This window comes from Acanthopagrus latus, chromosome 5 (genome assembly GCF_904848185.1).
Source record: "Acanthopagrus latus isolate v.2019 chromosome 5, fAcaLat1.1, whole genome shotgun sequence".
Lineage (NCBI taxonomy): Eukaryota > Metazoa > Chordata > Actinopteri > Spariformes > Sparidae > Acanthopagrus > Acanthopagrus latus.
The window spans coordinates 11,364,583-11,383,805 of NC_051043.1; the positions used below are offsets into that span (position 1 = coordinate 11,364,583).

At 39.8% G+C, this 19,223-nt stretch overlaps 1 protein-coding gene across 2 annotated transcripts in view; it reads right to left on the minus strand.

Moving 5' to 3' along the window:
• LOC119019595 (sarcoplasmic/endoplasmic reticulum calcium ATPase 2-like) overlaps nucleotides 1-19,153 on the minus strand; it is a 30,396-nt gene extending 11,243 nt beyond the window's left edge. For both annotated transcript variants that reach the window (XM_037098344.1, XM_037098343.1), the window contains exons 1-6: nucleotides 16,232-19,153; nucleotides 14,370-14,387; nucleotides 14,190-14,272; nucleotides 10,606-10,710; nucleotides 9,065-9,203; nucleotides 1,364-1,444 (exon numbers count right to left, since the gene is read on the minus strand). In XM_037098344.1, the coding sequence (XP_036954239.1) occupies nucleotides 1,364-1,444; nucleotides 9,065-9,203; nucleotides 10,606-10,710; nucleotides 14,190-14,272; nucleotides 14,370-14,387; nucleotides 16,232-16,349 (544 nt within the window). In that variant the 5' untranslated portion in view covers nucleotides 16,350-19,153. The remainder of the gene's footprint in view (nucleotides 1-1,363; nucleotides 1,445-9,064; nucleotides 9,204-10,605; nucleotides 10,711-14,189; nucleotides 14,273-14,369; nucleotides 14,388-16,231) is intronic.
• Nucleotides 19,154-19,223: the final 70 nt, after the last annotated feature.

The following is a 19,223-nucleotide window of genomic DNA, read 5'->3' on the forward strand; positions in this document are numbered from 1 at the left end:
AGAGTCATTTAAAGCTGAGGATTTTATCCAAACCATAACTATAATGCAGTGTTTCTCAATTCTTTTAGACCAAGGACAAGGACATGACCACCTAGCGACAACTGAGCAGGCGAGGCTATTTTGCCAGACTGTCATCTAATTAGGCTATAATTTGTTATATACAGTTTAAGACATCTTAATTAGAATAATGGAGACACCAGTGTAGTGATGTCTGGCTCCAAACTGGAGGATTTAAGTCTCACATAGCGATCTGACAGCTGCTAATCTTTTTCACCTAAATTTTAATTACGTTTAATTGTGCAAAATGGCCACAAAATATTTGGTTACATTGCTGAACGTAGCAAAAAGAAGTTAAAATAACTAATGTTTAATTTTCACACATGTTGATTTAATATTAAAAGCAACATATCTATCCCACTCACTACGAATCTTGATGTCGCTCAGTATAGTTTGAGAAATGCTTCATTGAAACCATGCCATAATATTTTCAGTCTACTACTGGACCACTGGTTGTCCATAGAATACACTTTGAGAAAGGCTGCTATAATGAAACTCTAGCTTTAAATACCATTTGTAAGCCTGTATATGCAGGCTTTTCAAATCTGCTAGAAATAGGCAACTGATGCCTAATGGAGGCCAGTTGAAATTTGGTAACATTTCTTTTTTACTTTCACCCCAGTTTCCTGATATCCTGACACTGCTGATTGGTGCTGGAGTCAATAAACAACCGTAACTACGGCAGATTCATTTGAATTGGTAAATGAATGCCGATGGTATGCTTTCCCACGGAGGACAAAAAACAGATAGTGGGTGTTTGTCCCCAGTTCGAAAGAGGTATAATAAATCTACTGAACTCAGGTTATTCCAGTAAGTAACTACTGCATTTGCAACCTGTGGCCATGTCTGAAAACTAATTAACTGATAAGGTATACAATACTTAAAGGGCTGGGTGGTGAGATTTAAACCTTTGTATGAAAACAATGAGCATTTCTCCATTACATTCAGTAAGAGATAGCTTACAGTACATTAGTCAGACATCAGTCTTCAATTAAACTTTGCAAGTGACTTTCTATTTGCTACCGAATGCTGAACAGAATTTCAAAAGATTGAAAATGCAGAATGGCATAATGTTGGCGCTCTGACTAAAAAGGTTAGTGTGCAAAAAGAATACAAATTAGAAAAAACAAACAAAAAATGACAACAAAATAAATAACATACAATACAGCATGTACTAATTATGCCAGTCATACTAAATCAATCTAGGATATTATTTAGGTAATCTACTTAATAGAGCTTATTCTACTTAATCATGGCACTGAAAAATACTTCGACAGCTTTGATATCATCAGCAGATGTGTCTTACCGGTCAGAATGGACTGGTCTACCCTCAGAGTTGTTGATTTGATTGAACAGATACGGATGTCGGCAGGGACCTTATCTCCAACTATAACCAAACAGATCCACAATTAGAGAAAGTACAAAAACTAAAATGCCAAAGCATCAAGAGAATGAACACAGTGAAATCACTTGAAAATAAAACACTCAAAATAAGTTTCAAAAGACAACTCAAGTCAACCTATACACTTCCAGTATTTTGCAATTCTGCATGTGTGTACAGGCTAAATTAAGATTTAACAGATGAGTTGTTTTCCATTTTCTGCAGACAGTAACTCAGCATCAGTGTAAACTAAACTGATAGAGCACAGCTCATTACATGGAGGTTACTGTAACATACAGCAGCAGAGCAGGGCTGCCATTACTGCAGGCAAGGAGAAGGAGAGCCAAAGAGGAGGAAATTAAGGACCTGTGAGCCATAAAAGGCCCGTCTCAAAGGAAAAAGCCAATTTGGGTACATCGGAATTGCAGTGACCCAATTCAGCTTCCTAATAGTACATAAAGGCAATGGAAACTGGGGAAATGGTTCAGGCTATGGCACAGTTCCTTGGGCGTAGTCTACATATAGGCCTACTTAGTTAAAAATGCAAATTGTGTCAGATTGTTACGAAACACTCCAACTGAGAACATGGTCGAATTCAGGATGCCACATGGGCCTGCCATTCACATTTGAGGGGAACATATAGGTAATCCACCTCATCCAGTGCCTTTGAGAGAGGGGAGGGGGAATAACAAAGGGACCTGCAATGTATGCAGCCAAATATGGGAAAAGCATTTCAATACGTTCCCAAATATGTTTATCAGGTTTAAATGTGGCCATAAAATGTCAGTAGTTCCTTCATTATTGAAACAGCGCAGTAAAAGACAAAGGGACAGAGACTGGGCCTCAGCTGTTTTATCACCTTTGAGTCCAAACATTTGCAATACAACTGGATGCTCACATTTACAGCATTGTTATAGTAATGTAAATTTCAGTCCTCTAGCTTCATGGTTGTTGACTTCTCACCAAGAGACATGACCCCTGTGAGAAGCTGGATCAGCTCGTTAGATGTCCTGACAGTGATGCCAGGAACTTTGATCTGTCAGCATGCATTGGACAGACAAGATAGACAGTGACAGCTTTTCTGAGAAAGACAAATGTTGAGCTCTGCTACATCTTTAAACCATCTGAACCTGGAACAATGGCTGTAATGGGAGCTTCTCTTCTGAGAAGGTCATACAACCTGGTGCCCAGATGGAGCGCTGCCAACTTGGGGTCTGTTCAACAAAGGCTGCATCCAAATGTCCAGACTTTATCAGACTTGCAGACTTGTGGACTTTGCGGAAGCATGTAGCAGCAAAGGTTAAAGAGGTAATCTTATATTTGCATTGCGGGATTACGTGCTCGAAGAATAGATGTGAGATAGATGTACGATTGAAGTCCACAATGGCTCAGTATTTGGATGCAGCCAAAGACTGACTTCCTGATGGTATGGATCAATGAGCTTGCTGCAAAATGAATAGAGGAACCACTTTCAATGCTATACCTTTAACTTTCTTTAAAGAAATGATCCCATCCCAGGAAGAGATAAAAAGGATTACCGTCGGCTGCACCACAGGAACGAAACATGACATGTTTTCCTTAACAGCCAAAAAGCTTTACAATTACATCCTCTATGGTTGTGTAACACTTCCTGTGCTAAGTCATTACTTTTGAGGAAGCACTGACAACTTCTTAGAGAGTGCTGAGCCAGGAAACAGAGAGGGGATAGGCTCCTAACAATGGTGCTTTCTGATGCTCTTTCAAAGACGCCAGTCAGTGTTAAGCCTCTGACATTGTGAAACACTGGAACTGTCCCGGACTGTGTTACACTGCAGACCTGCTCTGATGAAGTGTGTATATATCATCCGTCCCTTTGTGTCAACATCCTACTTGGTAGCAGTCCAAGCATCTCCTCAGGCATGACCACATTCTCATCTCTATGCTTGCCAACAGGTCATATAGCCCCACAAATCTTAGTGACAAAACCTCTGGTGATGCGTTGCACCCAATGTGACTCCCAGAGGTACCTTTAAAAACAGACCTTTCAACAGCAGGCAAGGCTCTGACCTAAGGGAAGCCGCCAGCTTTGACTGGCACCTGCCCCTGCGGTGTGTCTGGGGACAGTGTGTGGTTCGGCAGGCCAGGTTTCCTCTGGGCCAGTCAGGAGGCTACATGTGCTGATGGCAGCTCAACAAAAGGCCGACCTTCTGTCATGTCGAGTGGGTCATTTTAGAGCGGTCAACAAGTGAAGCATCCAGCAGCTTTCCATCACAGATCCACAACTGATTAACTTGTAAGCTACATTTACATGTGTACAAAAATGCAAATATTTTGTCCTGATATGTTATAAAAACAGCCTATATCAGGTCAAATAATAACCTTTCACTGGCTTCTCTTCTTTGCTTAATTAAAGCTGGTTTACTTCTTATCTTTGCCTGCCAGGTGCAATAAAGAAGCCACGCTACCATGACTCAGCACAACCACAGAAACGCAATGCCAGTAAATAAAACCGATAAACCTGGTTTTGCAAGTGTGTTGTTTACATGGCTCCTACCTTACCTTACCTGTGTGGAGATGCTGACGGCAAGACATATAATATATATCATTTTAAAGATGTACTACATAGTTTTGTGGAAGAAATGATCAGATGGGAAAGATCTTAATTACCTGATTTTTTTTAGGCTAAACAAACTAAATAAACTATAATGCTATATTTTAAACACTTTGTGTTTTACATTGACGCCAGACAGCTGCTTAAAGTCCAACACAAACAGCTGATCTACGGCGTTATAAAATGCATGGCAGACACAGCTGCCCTACACGAACCCCACATTATGAGCCCAAACAATCACTTAGACTGTATTGCAGGTGGATTTAGGTGTGCAGGTGTTTTGCACCAACTGTTCAGGGCAGGATTCTTAATTATTTGCCCATTGCGTGTGAGTCACATGTAGGTTTCACTATTTCATCAGCAAACATGGGCAGCGTAAGTCATGTTTAGTTAGCAGTTGTCTGGCAGGAGACAAACCAATATTTACCCACAGCTGAAAAGTTCTGGGACTTCCTGCTGTTACGTTGTCACAGATGCAAACACGTGTCAGCTGATGGTCACCTATGACCGCTGTTATGCAAGCACCATCTCTGCACTCTCCCGGAGATTTCTACTTTGCCTTTATGAATCTTAAGCAGCAGCAGGCACATCACAAGCAACTGTTTCTGTTGCTATAGAGACAAAACTTGTCCCAGGACTGGGAGCACTAAAACTCCTGCCAAAATTAACTGGGGGTTTAGTGGAAGCCTGGCAGAAATTACATGTACCTTAAGCATGGCACAATTAATTCACAACATCTAGAAAAGAGTTTTCACCACAGCAAAAACATGCTGCAGGCAAATGAAGGATACAAGAATCTCAACTTTGGACTTTTGATTTTCTGATGTTGTTACACAGAAAAACATATTGTGAAAGCAGTAAGACATTATAGAAAAGCTATCAGCAGACTGGAAGTCATATAAATATCACAAGAAACACAACATCTAACTTGTCTTTGCAGCAATGTAACGCATTAACACAACAGGTCAGAGTGTACATTCTCTTCACGTCTTAAAGTCAACGCTTTCAACAGTGGCCTCTCATTACACTCTGACCTCCCACTATCCAATCTATAACCACACAGCATAGCAGAGATTCCCAGCAGTCAGTGCAGTATGCCTTATAGTTAACAAGATTAGGGCATTGGGATGTATAATTGTAGATCTATATAAAAATAGAAGCCAGAGATAATAATGGAGAATTATTACTGAATGATGTGGTACTTTTATTCATAAAACACCTGACATTTTACTATGCATTATACTTGCATATGTCTCTCATGCCAAACCTTTAACACCTTGAACCCACGCTGTTTGGCCTGAATAAAAGCTCTGTGCCCTTCTGCTGGACTTCACTACAATTGAGGTTTTTGCATTTCTAAAGCCTGCCTTAATGGTTGGCGAGATGAGACCGTTTCTCTCAGTCTTGCTGACAAGTAGGGAACATTTGCCAAAAGACAGTCCCTCCGTGACAACAGACACTTGCCAGACCACATTAAATGCCACATACTATCCATGGTGTCTGGAATCTTAGTGGGGGGTGCGGGAGCTGATGGGTAGGGTTGCTGTGCATTGAGCATGGTAGGGTGGGATTGTTATCCATGAAGCACTTCCCTATAAGGTCATCTCTCTCTAGCACAATAGCAGCAGATGAGAGATCCCCTCCAACCTCCTCCCACATGAGCCCCCCTCCTACTACCAGACTCCACAACTTCACAGGCAGCAGAGAACAAACCCGCTGAGTTCTGCTGCTCTGTAAAAAGGCCAACATCCAAATGGGCAAGCCCTCAACACCAAACTGTAGCTGGCAGCAAACAGTGCGTGCTGTGTTATGACAAAGACTTAAAACTACTGAAAGGAACTTGTGAACTTACGATGTTATCATGTAACGTCTTTTTAAGGGAAGTGAAGCAATCAGATGATTTTAGATGATGACTGATTTTGGAGGTGTCAACAATGTACTTTGAGGCTGTAGTATTTAATGTCCTCTTACTTCCATTTTCAAATATAGAGAGCTGAAGTCGCGCCCCTTCTGGTGGACCCCATGGGACCGTATTTCAGAAAAACTTTGGATGGTAGTGAATGAAGAGGAACAAATAATTCTTGATCCAGATTGAACTGTGCCATGAATCACACATGTTTGTGAATTTAAAAGACAATTTCTCCAGTCAACAAAGTTTCAGTTTATTGTAAACTGCTCAGTGAATTATATTGTCTCACTCAATGCAAGTCACCAACACAACATGTCTGTCAACAGAGCACAGAAAAAGTACTAAAGAAGATGAAATTTTCAAAAAAAGCAGGTCATATTGACAACTACAGCTGTGTGGAAGGAACGGTCAGTTCTATGAGCTGCTACTATACAGGAGCAGCTCCACAATGTATAAGTTAGAGGTTTTGGTGTCTTCTTAATTACTTTTTTTCACAGTCTTATTTTTCATTAGTTTCACGACATATTGTTTTAATTCATAAACATCATATGTGCGATTTATGAATTAGTTAGCAGGATTGAAAAAGTATTGTAATATTTAATTTTCTGATGCTGATGTCTTTCTCCCTCCTCTTGGAACCTTTACAGAACATGAAACTGTAAAAAACAGTCTGTTCAGCGTTTTGACGTTATGAGCGCAGTGAAAGTGTACTCCACTTGTTCATCTTCTGCACTGACTGTATTGGAGCGTGTACAGGTTGAGCTTAATATTCATCAGCTCCATTTATCATCTATAATTTCACAGATACTGGTATAGAGTCAATAAGGATCAAACCTTATTTTGTTTTTTTTTTTAAATCTAGTTTAAAAAGAAGAGTCTCTCTTCATTCACCATACAAAGTTTCTGAAATAACTGTTGTAATGATTGTAAAGAATAATTCTTTCAACTCTTGTGTATAAATGACAATAAATTTAACTTGTTCCTTGTATAATCTAAATTTCTAAATATCGAACGCATAATTTATCAGACCTATATGTAGCAAATACATACTAGATATCAGAAAACTTTGGTTATCATTACTGATCATATGCATTGGATGATGACAAAATCACAGACCAATGTGAACCTGACAATGACAGGTACAGGACTACACAGGTACAGGAGACCAAGCACGGACGACCAGCACAGAGAGCTGACAGCAGCCCTCAGTGCTTCAAATGCCTCAAGGTCAGATTTAAAAAACACCATGCTACAAAGATAAAACCAAGCATGAAGTAATCTAGATCAAAGTCTGAGAAATGCATCACAAAGAATGTTACTTCCATGATATTAAACAAATTCAGTAAGCATGTAGATGAGCAATGAGGTGCGAGTAGGAGGCAGTGTTCAAACCCACAGCAGCACCCTGACAAGAGAGCAGCAAAGATTGGCTGTAGGCTATTCTTCTCACAGCTGAAGCAGCCACGGAGGGCTCGTCTCAGTGTCCTCTACCCCAGCATGGCAGCCAGTCAGGCAGCATCTGCGTCATCGCACTCCCCTGCATGGTGGGGGTCACTTTGCCACTTCAGGAAAATATTATTCATAGATAGAAAAAAAGGGGAAGCCTGACAGGAACCATTGTAGAAGATATTATGAGGATTTTGTAAGTAGGTTGAGCTGATGGACTTCGGCAACAGGATAAAACATCCGGTTTTACCTCCTGCTGTGCTGCATTTTTGAGTAAGCCTTGTGACGCTGACAGCAAAGCCTCCAGCTACCTTCATCATGAGTTTTCAAATAACTATGTCTCTAATATGCAAAAGGAGACTGTGTCTGACTCACAACTTTCTCTTTAAACCTGAGCCAAAAAATAATTATTATTATGTCATGATTAGTCAACCAAAAACAAATAATACACACTTGATAAATCATACACTCTATAATGCCCTGTACACCCCTTCTTCTGTTGCCCTTGTCAAGGTCACTAAGGAGTCTCACTTCACCCACTGTAGCCATGTTACCACAGGACACCTGTCATTTTCATGACTGTCGCTGCTTCTATAAATACTTCATTCCATAATCTAACCGGCCCACGACAGCTAAAAATAAAACCTACCACCATGCACAGAAAAACTATGCATCACTTCAGTGGCTTGGGGTTAAACAGAGTATCAAGATAATGCTCGAGTTTCTACATTCCTCAACACATCAGTCTCTCTTCATCCCTCTACATAAACCTATAGAAGAGTGTATGCCGTGGGGGAATCAGTACTCTATAAAATCTATGCTATACATCCTAGCTGCTCAAATACGCTGACTGGACCTCAGCAGCATGAATCACTCTCTGGTGTTCAGTTCAAATGCTGCAGTTGGGATCAGCTGTGAGGATGCGATAGCAGCATGTTCCTCAACTGATTTGAAATTTGGTGTGTGTGGACAAACACACACACACGCACACACACACACGCACGCACACACGCACGCACACACACACGCACACACACACACACAGAGTAATGTGGGCCTTAATAGCATTTGCGCCCAGCCCTTCGAGACAATGGGTTAATAAGACCATCTCAAAATACATCACTCCTGCAGGGTGAGTCACCTGTGCTGTGGCACGTGGGGATAGGAGAGATTTCAATTCCCGCCTGTGCTAAATGCAAACCATGACCATACCTGAACTCATTTGATGTGGCCGCAGTGGGCTTTACCCGAGGCACAGCCAAACAGCTGCCAAGAACTACAGTACCTCCAAAAAAAGCAGTATGTGGAAAATAGGTTATTTCACAGAGAACAACAAATTCTCGATAGAAGCTGCAGTGGCATTAAATTGCCAATCTTCTGTGAAATTCAAGGTTCATGTGATATCCACATGTTTCCTCTGCTTGAGTCTACAATTCAAACTAAACATCTAAACTATTCACTTTCACTCTAGTCGAAGTATCACATACACTTGGACAAGGTTGGATTAATAACACAAAGGTAACAAAGACATGTCATTATATTTTTAGTGTGTTGTTTTTATATTTCTGCTTTTTACCTGTAAGGTGTATTTGTGTACCCTGAAATGCGCTATATAAAATAAATGTATTATTATGATCATTATTGTAATTATATGTCAGTTTAGAGGAGCAGGTGAACCTACCAGCAACCTCCACGATGTCACCAGGCACGATGTCTCTGGCCTTGATCCTCTGAACAGTTTTCCTGTCCTGCCGGTACACTTTGCCCATCTCAGGCTCATACTCCTTAAGCGCCTCAATGGCATCCTCAGCATTGCGTTCCTGGTGGGCATAAAATGTGATTCAGTGCCAAAGACTTCTGAGATGATCTGATGAAATCACATGAACTAATACATGCACACGAAACGAGGACATTTTCTGTTGAAGAGACACCAACTCTTCTAAGCTGGATGCTTCTTTTGTCAGGTTTTGTTTGGTACCGTCATATGTTAATTGTATGAAAATGGGAACAGAAATCACATCATTTTCTGCCTCTTGACGTTTTCCAATTTTATCCTTCACCAGCATCTTCATCGCTCATCAACAAGAAAAGACACATCACTCAGAGCGCACTGCCCACATATTCTGTAAATAAATGAAATAAGCCAGCCTCAAATGTACGCATCAGACAGAAAGACTGCTGATGACAACTGACATGACCGCTCCTTTTTAACAGGAAGCCTTCAGCAAACAGTGCTGCGAACAGTGCAAGTGAAGTACAGCAAATATTAAAACCTACACATTACAGCAGGCTGTCACACTGATAGAAAAGTTTAATTAATTAATTGTCTAGGACATCCTTTTCCCATATCCGGTTGAGTCTTTAACAGTAGCATGATGACAGCTTTGGCTTAGTCTGTTAATATCTCTTCTCACTGGTGACTGTGGTTCACTGTTAAATATTACACAATCAAAATACAAAGGTGTTTCTGTTGAAATTGCGTCAGAGAAGTATTGATTCAACATTTTGGACGCTGCAGTTCACAGTGATGTTGCAAATGGTTTCGCCTAAATTAGATGCATGATCAGCTTGATAAAGGTGGGGTATTCATTAGAAGACTGTGGGACTGGATTGCACTGGATTTATCTAGGAGCATTGAACATGAGGATCTTACTTTCCATGTTGATAAAGCGTCTCATATGACTTTTTTTTTCCACAGCCCACTGTTAGACTGCAAATGACTGAAAGATAGTTCATTGTGTGCATCTTTATAATTCATAGTTTCTATTTGTATATAATTTCTATAACATTATAAAATGTTTACTTTTATGCTCTATTTTTCCAGCACATTGGCAGGGCCTGCTGAATATAACCAAGGTAAAATGATGAAACTGTGTTGTCCTTTAAGATCAGTCGGTTTATTCAGTTATGGAAACAAAGAGTTTGTTTATCTAGGCATTAAAACAATTCTCTCCCTCTTTTATGCTGTCCCCAAAACCACATAGTGCCTCTTTATCCATAACTGTCTACTTTAACTGATAGCACCCACAAAGTTAGCTTTTAGCCCTTATCGACAGATACAACTATTTCCCAGAAAATAAATCATTATTCTGCATCAAGAAATGCTATTTACATCAACAAAAATGTATCAAATCTGTACAATCAAAACTAAAATAAATTTTAAAAAATCCAACCTAAACCAAGTCCCCTGGTAGACAGTGTAAATCAAAAACAGCGACTTACCTGCCACACACCAACAATGGCATTGGCTATAAGGATGAGTAAAATCACAAAAGGCTCCACAAAGGCTGTGATAGTTTCTTCTCCCTCCTCAAACCAGGCCAGGACCTGAAACAGTGTAAGAAAATCTCATTAGTTTAAAAATAAAGAAAAAAAATCAAGACAGGACAAACAGTGGTGTTTAGAATGGGTAAAATACTGAAAAATCAACTCTCTGATGGAAGATGATAAGATGTTTAGTCTCAAATCATGCATTTAAAATATTTCTTTTTCCTTTTAAACTCTTCAAGAGGTAGCTTGTATGACAGCAGTCTTTCATCCCATTAATATGAGCTTGTATCTGTTTGTCAGTTGCAGAAGCTTGACAAAGTCAGAGATTAATTTAAGTTAATAACCAAGAACTATCCCTTCCTCTCTAAACCAGCCTTAATCTTCTATGTCTACTCATAGCGGTGTATTTTATTTTATTCAATGTTGGCAACTGTTGCTGTTCTCTTGTGGATATTTGTTTTTATTGATTTTTTTAACTGCCAACACTGCACAGCTGAACTGTGTAGGAATGCAAGCATCTTCATATCAAAAGCATTTGAGAAAATCATCCAGAAGACTGTATGTAACTCGCATCATATATTACAACCTCTTACTGTCAGAAAGCAATAACAATATTCTGACCCAGAGTCTCATTTGTCTTCTTGTCCCTGACAAAACTGCCCTAAAATGAGCTTGTGTGTCGCAAGCAATAGTTTTATGTCCAATAATGTAATAATGTGGTCAACCTCAGTAAGAGGATGTAAGTATCTAGCTGTGCCAAATGCCAGACATTTTAAATGGCATAACTTAAATGGCAAGCATAACTCTTAATAGTGGTGTTAATACAGAAGCACAGGGGTCAAGAGGGCTTTACCGTTATGTCCCAACATGATCAAGAGATTTACATTATTCACCCCCATTAAAAATGGAGAAAAAGAGGCTGCAGCTAATAATAATTTTCATTGTCAAATAATGTTGATTACATTTTAACATAATCAGTTAGTCAACTGTGCATTTTTTGTCCGACCAACAGACAAAAACCCAAAGATATTCAGTTTAAAATCATACACTTATCATTACAGACAATTCAGTCTGATGTTTATTCTGTTACATATTTGAATTTTAATTCTGTGTTTTATGAATATTTTTGGTCTCTTTTAATTTTTATTGCAAATCAATGCACATGCATATATGCACCATATCCCAATCGAATTTTGTCTAGTGTATTTTGCTTTTGCAGAGGCAAGCTTCATAAATACCACTGTGAAAGCTTATCAATGATGTGCGGCTACACAGAATAGTGTAAATAAAACAGATTTATGTATGGATGAATGAAGCCCTACTACATCTGCTAACAAGCAAAGGATAAATAAACATATAGCACTTCACATTATAAAATAATGCATTCAAAAACTTAACAACTGTTCCCTCAACATCAAGCTAATTCATGCAAACAGAAGTAATTAACAGTTGGACTTTTTTCAGATGAAGTTTCGAGGATCCCTCCAACAGTTAGATAATAGTTTAAGTTTTCTGATTTTAATATGCCTCCAAACCGGATACGTATGAAAGTACGGGAGTGACTCCATGTAGAGGTGACTGTGTGTGCAATGAGTGCCCTCCCACTGAGGGGCTAGAGCCCAAATTTGGACTTGAGTGGTGCTCTGTTGCCCCGTCCTGACAGCAGCCACTGACATCTCAGTGTCACCTCAGTGGACACTGGACACTACAAGTGCAGCCACAGACAGAGCCTCACTTATCAAAATGTTCTTCAGCCATACCTTAATCTACAGTAGAGTTGATACAAAGAACACGAAGAAGTGTAAAACGGCTCAGTTTAATCAGGCATTGCATGATGCCAAAGTAATATATTGGAAATACTGCAAAATGGTTCTACCTGCATTATCCTTCACGCTACATTAAAGTGGTAATATAACATGAAAATTAGGGGTAGGCTGATTATTGATATCAGTGATTTTTCTGTGAGATTTCAAATAAAATAAACTAAAATAAAAATGTTTTACTTTGGCTCTGATGCAACAATCTCTCACACTATGTCCTGCCCTCAACAATGTCTGATTTGTAAGACATCACTGCTAATAGCCTATAAATACTGAATAATCTGAATCTGCAAAGTAACTAGTAACTACATTTATTCAATTAATGTAGTGGTGAGGGAGCATAAAGTAGAAAATGGAAATACTCAAGTAAAGTACCTTAAAAATTGCACAGTACTGAATGTATTCATAACTGGTTGTTTGGAAATTTTGCCACATTTTTTTTCTTCTTTTTACTGCAAATGAACATTGGTCCCAAATGTCGGTTTTCAGTGTTGTTCATTTCTAGTTATAGGTATTGGCCCAGAAAAAGTCTGAAAGATTGAAAACATTCCGTATGGGCTTGTATGCACACTGATCATCAGGCCAACAGAAAGTCTGAACCGACAGAATTCTGACGACATCGCGGCAGATTTTAAATGAGCAGCAATGCTGCTTGTAAAGCTCACACCATTAACACATCTCAACCAGTGTATGTGTGTGACAGTCGTGTTGTTTTCTATTAGCGTTAAGATCAAAGTTAGTAGTGCAATGTGACATTCAAAATTAGATTTATTGCTGAAGAAAATGGTGTGGGAATACGAGGATAACTGCGAGGGATCTGGAGGAGGAGTGTTGTTTTGTTAAGTGTGTCAGCACTTGCAGACAGTACTGGAGCATCTGAAGCCCCTGATGTTGTTAATAAAAATAAAATCTCAACTACCTAAATATTCATTTTAGCTTGCCGACAGTGATTTTTAAAATGTCTTATGTTTGCTTATTTGTGCTTAAAATAAATCCTCGTCATCTTGAACGAACACTTGTCTATCATATTAACAGTGAATAAACAAAATGGCACTGAATTCCACAGATTTTCACCCTTGATCATTGCTGAAAGCTGTAAAAAATGTTTTGAGCAGATTCCTTTTTGGCCTGCTGATGATGCTATCAGTCCACAATTAAACTTTCATCTATCCAGCACTGAAAGTCAATGCCTGAGGGGGACCAGGGTAAATCATTACACAGCAGCCACGCTTGAGGTCTCAAATGTCTTACTTGGCACATGGTGACAGCAACTCAATACTGCTACTGCTGTTGTCACCATTCCTCAGATGGGTCGCGAGGCTTCTCAGCTGTTTAGCCGTCTAATATGCACATGTAACTCCAGCTGGGTTACATAAACTGAAGACGTTCACACTTCTGCACCATGCACTCCATAAACAAACAGCCTCCTACCACTCAACACAGGATTTAATAATAATTCCATCTGCAATTTTGACATTAGATCATCTCTCGTTTACTGGACATCTCACTCAGTAAGAGACAGAAGTGACAGTGGGAATAAAATAAGAGCCGACTTGAACTGTCACAAGCATCAGAGAAGCTGCAAAAGGATCACTCAATTTGATTTACTGCATTCAGAATGAGATAACCAATAAAAGTCTAGATAGGAAATGCAACCTCAACAAGACAGCGTTTTATTTTACAAACAGTGCATGGAATATGTATTGATATACTTACAAAAGATATACATGCAGCCAGCAGAAGAATTCGAACAAGTAAATCTTCAAATTGTTCAAGGACAAGCTCCCACAAGGATTTCCCTGCAGAAAGAAGAGTTGGTAAAAAATAAACAAACAAACAATCCATTGCAGACCCTTATAAAATGACAGTAACAATATCAGCGACAGTTGTCATTACCTTCCTCTGCTGGTAACTCTGTATGTAGAGAGATGTGGGAGTCAATCCAGGGAGAACGCGCAGAGAAAATAAAAAAAGACAAGAAAAAAGAAAGAAGGTTTAGTTAAGTTGGTTAAGTAGAGAACAAATACAGTTAGAGACATGTCTCTCAGTTCCTGTTTCGTGATGGGGAACTTTCTTCTGGAACAAGAGGAGGTTAGCATGTTCTGTGAGACATAGGAGTGGTACCTTCAAAACGCAGTTTGAAGCTAGCAAGGTGGCAGGGTCCGCCAAATATAAAATAACAGAAATCAGTCAAGGACAGTCCTTAATCTTCCTTACACAATAGGAAAATGGGAAAACTTTGATCAGTGTAAAGGTCAAAATGATCTAAGGGGAGGGGAGTATAGCCTCCATGACCTCCCAGGTGATATTAATATAAAACAGCTGTTTTAAGCCTGGGACAAGAGAGATTAGCTTTGAAGGATAACATTACTCCAGTGATCCTGAGGCCACTGTTCAGTGTCAAATACCTGCCAGATCCCCAGGCACATGGGCTGATGTGTTGCATATTTACTCTGAGAGCATCTGACAAGGTTACTGTGCTCAACAATGACACACTGTGTTCAACAGGGCCACCATATTTTAAAACTACTGTCAACAATGTCACCATCAGGGTATGTTTAACAATGTTATCACAGCCAACAGTGTTACCAAGAGACATTGCTACACACTGATTCAATGTTCAGTAATGTTTAAAAAAAAAAAAAAGGTAGAAGCTGACCAATATGGCTTTTTCAGGGCCAATACCGATGACTAAAAATCAGGGAGACTGATAACAGATATTTGAGACTGATATTCATTTGCAGTAAAAATTAAAATCTTTGGTTTATTTCTTTACTGACACAAAGTACAATTTACTCAAGTACAATTCTCTGGTACTTTACTTGAGTTTTCGCATTTTCTGCTACTTTATGCTTTGTCGCCACTACATTTATTTAATACATTCAGGTACTAGTTACTTTGCAGATCCCGATTATTCAGTGATTATGTGCTATTAATTGTGATGTGTCACTGATCAGATATTGTTGTGGGTGGGACATTGTGTGAGAAGATGTTGCATCATAACCAAAGTATCAAATCCTTACATTAGTTTAAAGTTAATTTTTTATCTGCAGTTCGACAGATAAATCATGACACGATAATCAGAAAATGCTGAATATTGGCCCAGATAATCTCCCAGGGTTGATAGTCAGTCTCCATGTAGTTAAAACTATGCCATTTTGGAGAAGAAATTTCAAGTCAGAATTTCACTATTTACAACATCAATGAGGTAAACAAGCCGTTCTCAGAGTAAAATATGGTCACTAGAACTCTGACGCTAGAAAGGTGGCAGGGTCCACCAAATGTGAACAAAGTGAAACAGTATAAAATTGTGCTGTCCTTTAAGGTCAGTTTGTTAAGTTTGTTTAGGCATAAAAACATGTCATCCCTAAAACTACATAGTACACCTTTAAAGTCTGATTTTTTTTATTTTTTTAAACGCCAAAACAAACTAAATATACAAACAAACACATTTCCTCTCCAAAACTACATAGAGGCCATTTCAACATACCCAACAATGTCTCTAAGTTAAACAATGTCCTCTCAGTGATGATTAAGTTGTTTCTATGCAAGTGATGGGAAACCCTCGAGGTCACCAGTGATGACGTCAGCTAAATCACTTCACTGGAGCCGGGTAACACCGGCCGGTCCGGTCCGGTGATGTTCGTGACTTTTACCCCATACTCTGAATACTGTGCTCACATGTTACAGTGACATGACATTTTTTCTCTCTAACCGCGGGTCTCTCTCAGCTGCGGTGTTTGTGTGAAGTGGCATACCGTTTAGGCCCCATTTCTCCCGCTGACGTTTCACCTCGTCCAGGGAAAGTCCTGTGCTCTCGTTGACGCAGAAATAACTGTAAACTTCTTCCACGCTCTTCGTGTGAGCGTTCTCCATGGCGGACAGAGGGCTCCTTCCCACACAGCTCGGACACGAAACACTGCCGTACGCTACCTTGAGGAGCTTAAAAAAAAAACTAGCGAGACTTTGGGGCGGATGAGGAGTTTACCAACTGAGAGCTGAGCATTCACACTCGGATGGCTGTCGACAGCTACTGGCGGCGGTCTACGGCGTCCCCCCTCGGCTCCCGTCAGGATCTTCTTCCCGCCGAAATGTTGTGTGGAGACAGGTTCCTCTTCTCCGTCCGGGTGGAGCTCACTCCGAGTGTCCTCTTGTCCCCAAAAATGGTGGTAAACTGGCTGCAGCAGTGTCCCGTGTTGAGGACTGCATTCACCCGATCCAGTCTTCCGCGCTACCTCTCCGTGCCGTGGCCTCACAGTGGCGCAGCTCGCTGTGGCTCCTCACGGCGCTGACAGCCTGGTTTTATCAAAGTGCCTCACTGCTGCCCCTCTTCCCTGCGCTGCATGTGGACTCATATCATTGGACGAGCGGTGTCAGCCTCGTTCAAACCAACCAGGGAGGCACGAAGAAACACAGGAAGAGACCAGGAAACTGCAAGTTGGAATACAAACTCCCATCAACACCGTGCGTTTTCTGTTGCGTGTGCACTTGACATGTCTGGCTTCAGGCTGTCGCTGTGTGCTCCTCTGGGATGTTCGACGGAAAAAGTCGAGTAGTGTCTCTATTATTGGCGTTTTTAAAGGCGCAATATGTAGTTTTGGAGGAGAAACCAAAACTCATAATTTTAATATTTACTATTTGAATCAGGTGATAATACAAAATTCTAAATATAAATGGTTTACATACCCTAATAAACACATTGTTCTCTGAGGGAATTTGAAGCTGGAAAAGGTGGCAGGGTCCGCCAAAGATAAACAAAGCCAAACAGTATGAAATAGTTTGTTTATTCAGTCATGAAAACAAAGACAGTTTATTCATTTAGTTTGTTTAGGAATAATAATAAAAAAAGTTTCTTTTTCTCTTCTGACTAAAATGTCTTCCTCAATACTACAACCAATTTAACCAATCTCTTTTCTAGCAATACACTGTATGCTTCATATATATTTGACATAAAACACACACACAATTATGGAGTGCTCTCTAAGTACTTTGTTTACCTGTTGGTGATTACAGGGCTCGGTGATATGAAAAAAAATCAAATGTCACTCAGTTTTGGCCAAATAAATAAATTCTTTAACAGAATATCAGCAGAATGTGATGTTTGATAAATAATTATCAGTAATGTGGATATAATGACCAAGTGAGTAGAGTCGACATTGGAACAGCTAGAGCAAGTCCCATAAATCTGGTAAGAAAACCAGGAACAGACAACATTTATGCCATATCAAGATATACCAATATCCCAAATCTCAGACAGTATATAGTCTCACATCATGGCACCGATAGCTGCAACCGTTGTCACTATTGCCGCTGGAAACACTTTTACCATACCGGTGTTGCAAGCTTATAAAGCACACAGTGCCCCTTACACACAGAGTAAAGTGTAAGCTGCGTGTATAGATTTACAAACTACTCCACACAATTCCCTTAGACTACAGGCATGCCATTACAAAAGCCCCATGTCTTATTGTATTACTACCTCATTTACACTTGACTAGGGGGCCTGTGTTTTCCTTTGGCAGGAATGAGTCAGGGCTGAGTAAAGGACAAAAAGCCACTGATCAATGTCTCCGGCGTGTCACAGGCAGTTTGAGGATTTACAGTGGCCGAGTCATAAATTGAGGGACCTGATTTAACATCAAAAAGTCAATCAATAAAGCCAGACTAATCAGCTACATCTGCATAACAACGGTAAAGGCAGCCAATTTGATGAAGAGGTGTGAGGGCACTAGGTCAACCCCCACCACGCTGTGTTCCTTAGGGCGGTGTCACTATCGGATGTTTCACAGGACTGGCGTGCATCATCTGTTAACACTTCTTAATATGGCCTCAAGAAGCACAAGGCGGTTAACAATAACAACATGGCACTGCCCAGTTGAACACCAAGCTGCCTTTTTACAATGCACACTTGATCCGTTTGGTGCTAGAGCCTCTAACATTGGCTGTCAACGGCAGATTAAGTTTCTTTGGAAGGGGAGGGAGGACTCCTGAAACATCCGTGAGGATATTTGTTGGGAGCAACACAAGGCACTCAAACCATGGACTATGTGGGCAGAAGTGTGTGCCACATTACTTCCAAAGAGAGAAGAAACATTTGTTTTGTGGATTTATGCATAGATACTTAACTTGCATGATTTGATGGCTTCCTTTTAGAAAATTGTCTTCATATAGTGCATATTACAAAGACATAAACATGATATTTAATATTACTACAGCGTCTACCAGTTCACTCTTGGATTTTTTTATGTTGAAACTTTGTTGAAACTGCTGAAGTTTGGCCATCTGAGCCAATTTTTCCAGATTTTAGTGAGTCCTTGCATGTGAATTCTAAACCTCACTAGTCACTAATTTCTCACTGGACTGGATGGAAATTTGTCCTCCACAACTTAGCAAAATGTATTCATTTAAATGGTTGTTGCTGAATGGTTAGAGTAATCCAATTAAAAACAGGAAGTCTTTTTTTTTTTTTTTTTTTTTTTACCGGAACAAAGAATCTGTCATTTTCAAAAATGTGCATCTCCACTAGTTTTCACTTTCTTGCAACCACATTCTGGCCCTGTATAGTATTTAATATAGCTCTGTCACATACAGCAGTAACTTGGTTCTGCATAAAAAACTGAGTGGCATGCCCAATCCAAGATATGAACTGCGTGAGTGGACATGGAAAGATCTTTAGTTAAACAAAGCAAACTTAATGTTTTTAATCCACATCAAATCTGTAACTTGTTTTCTATAAATAAATTGTGCTTT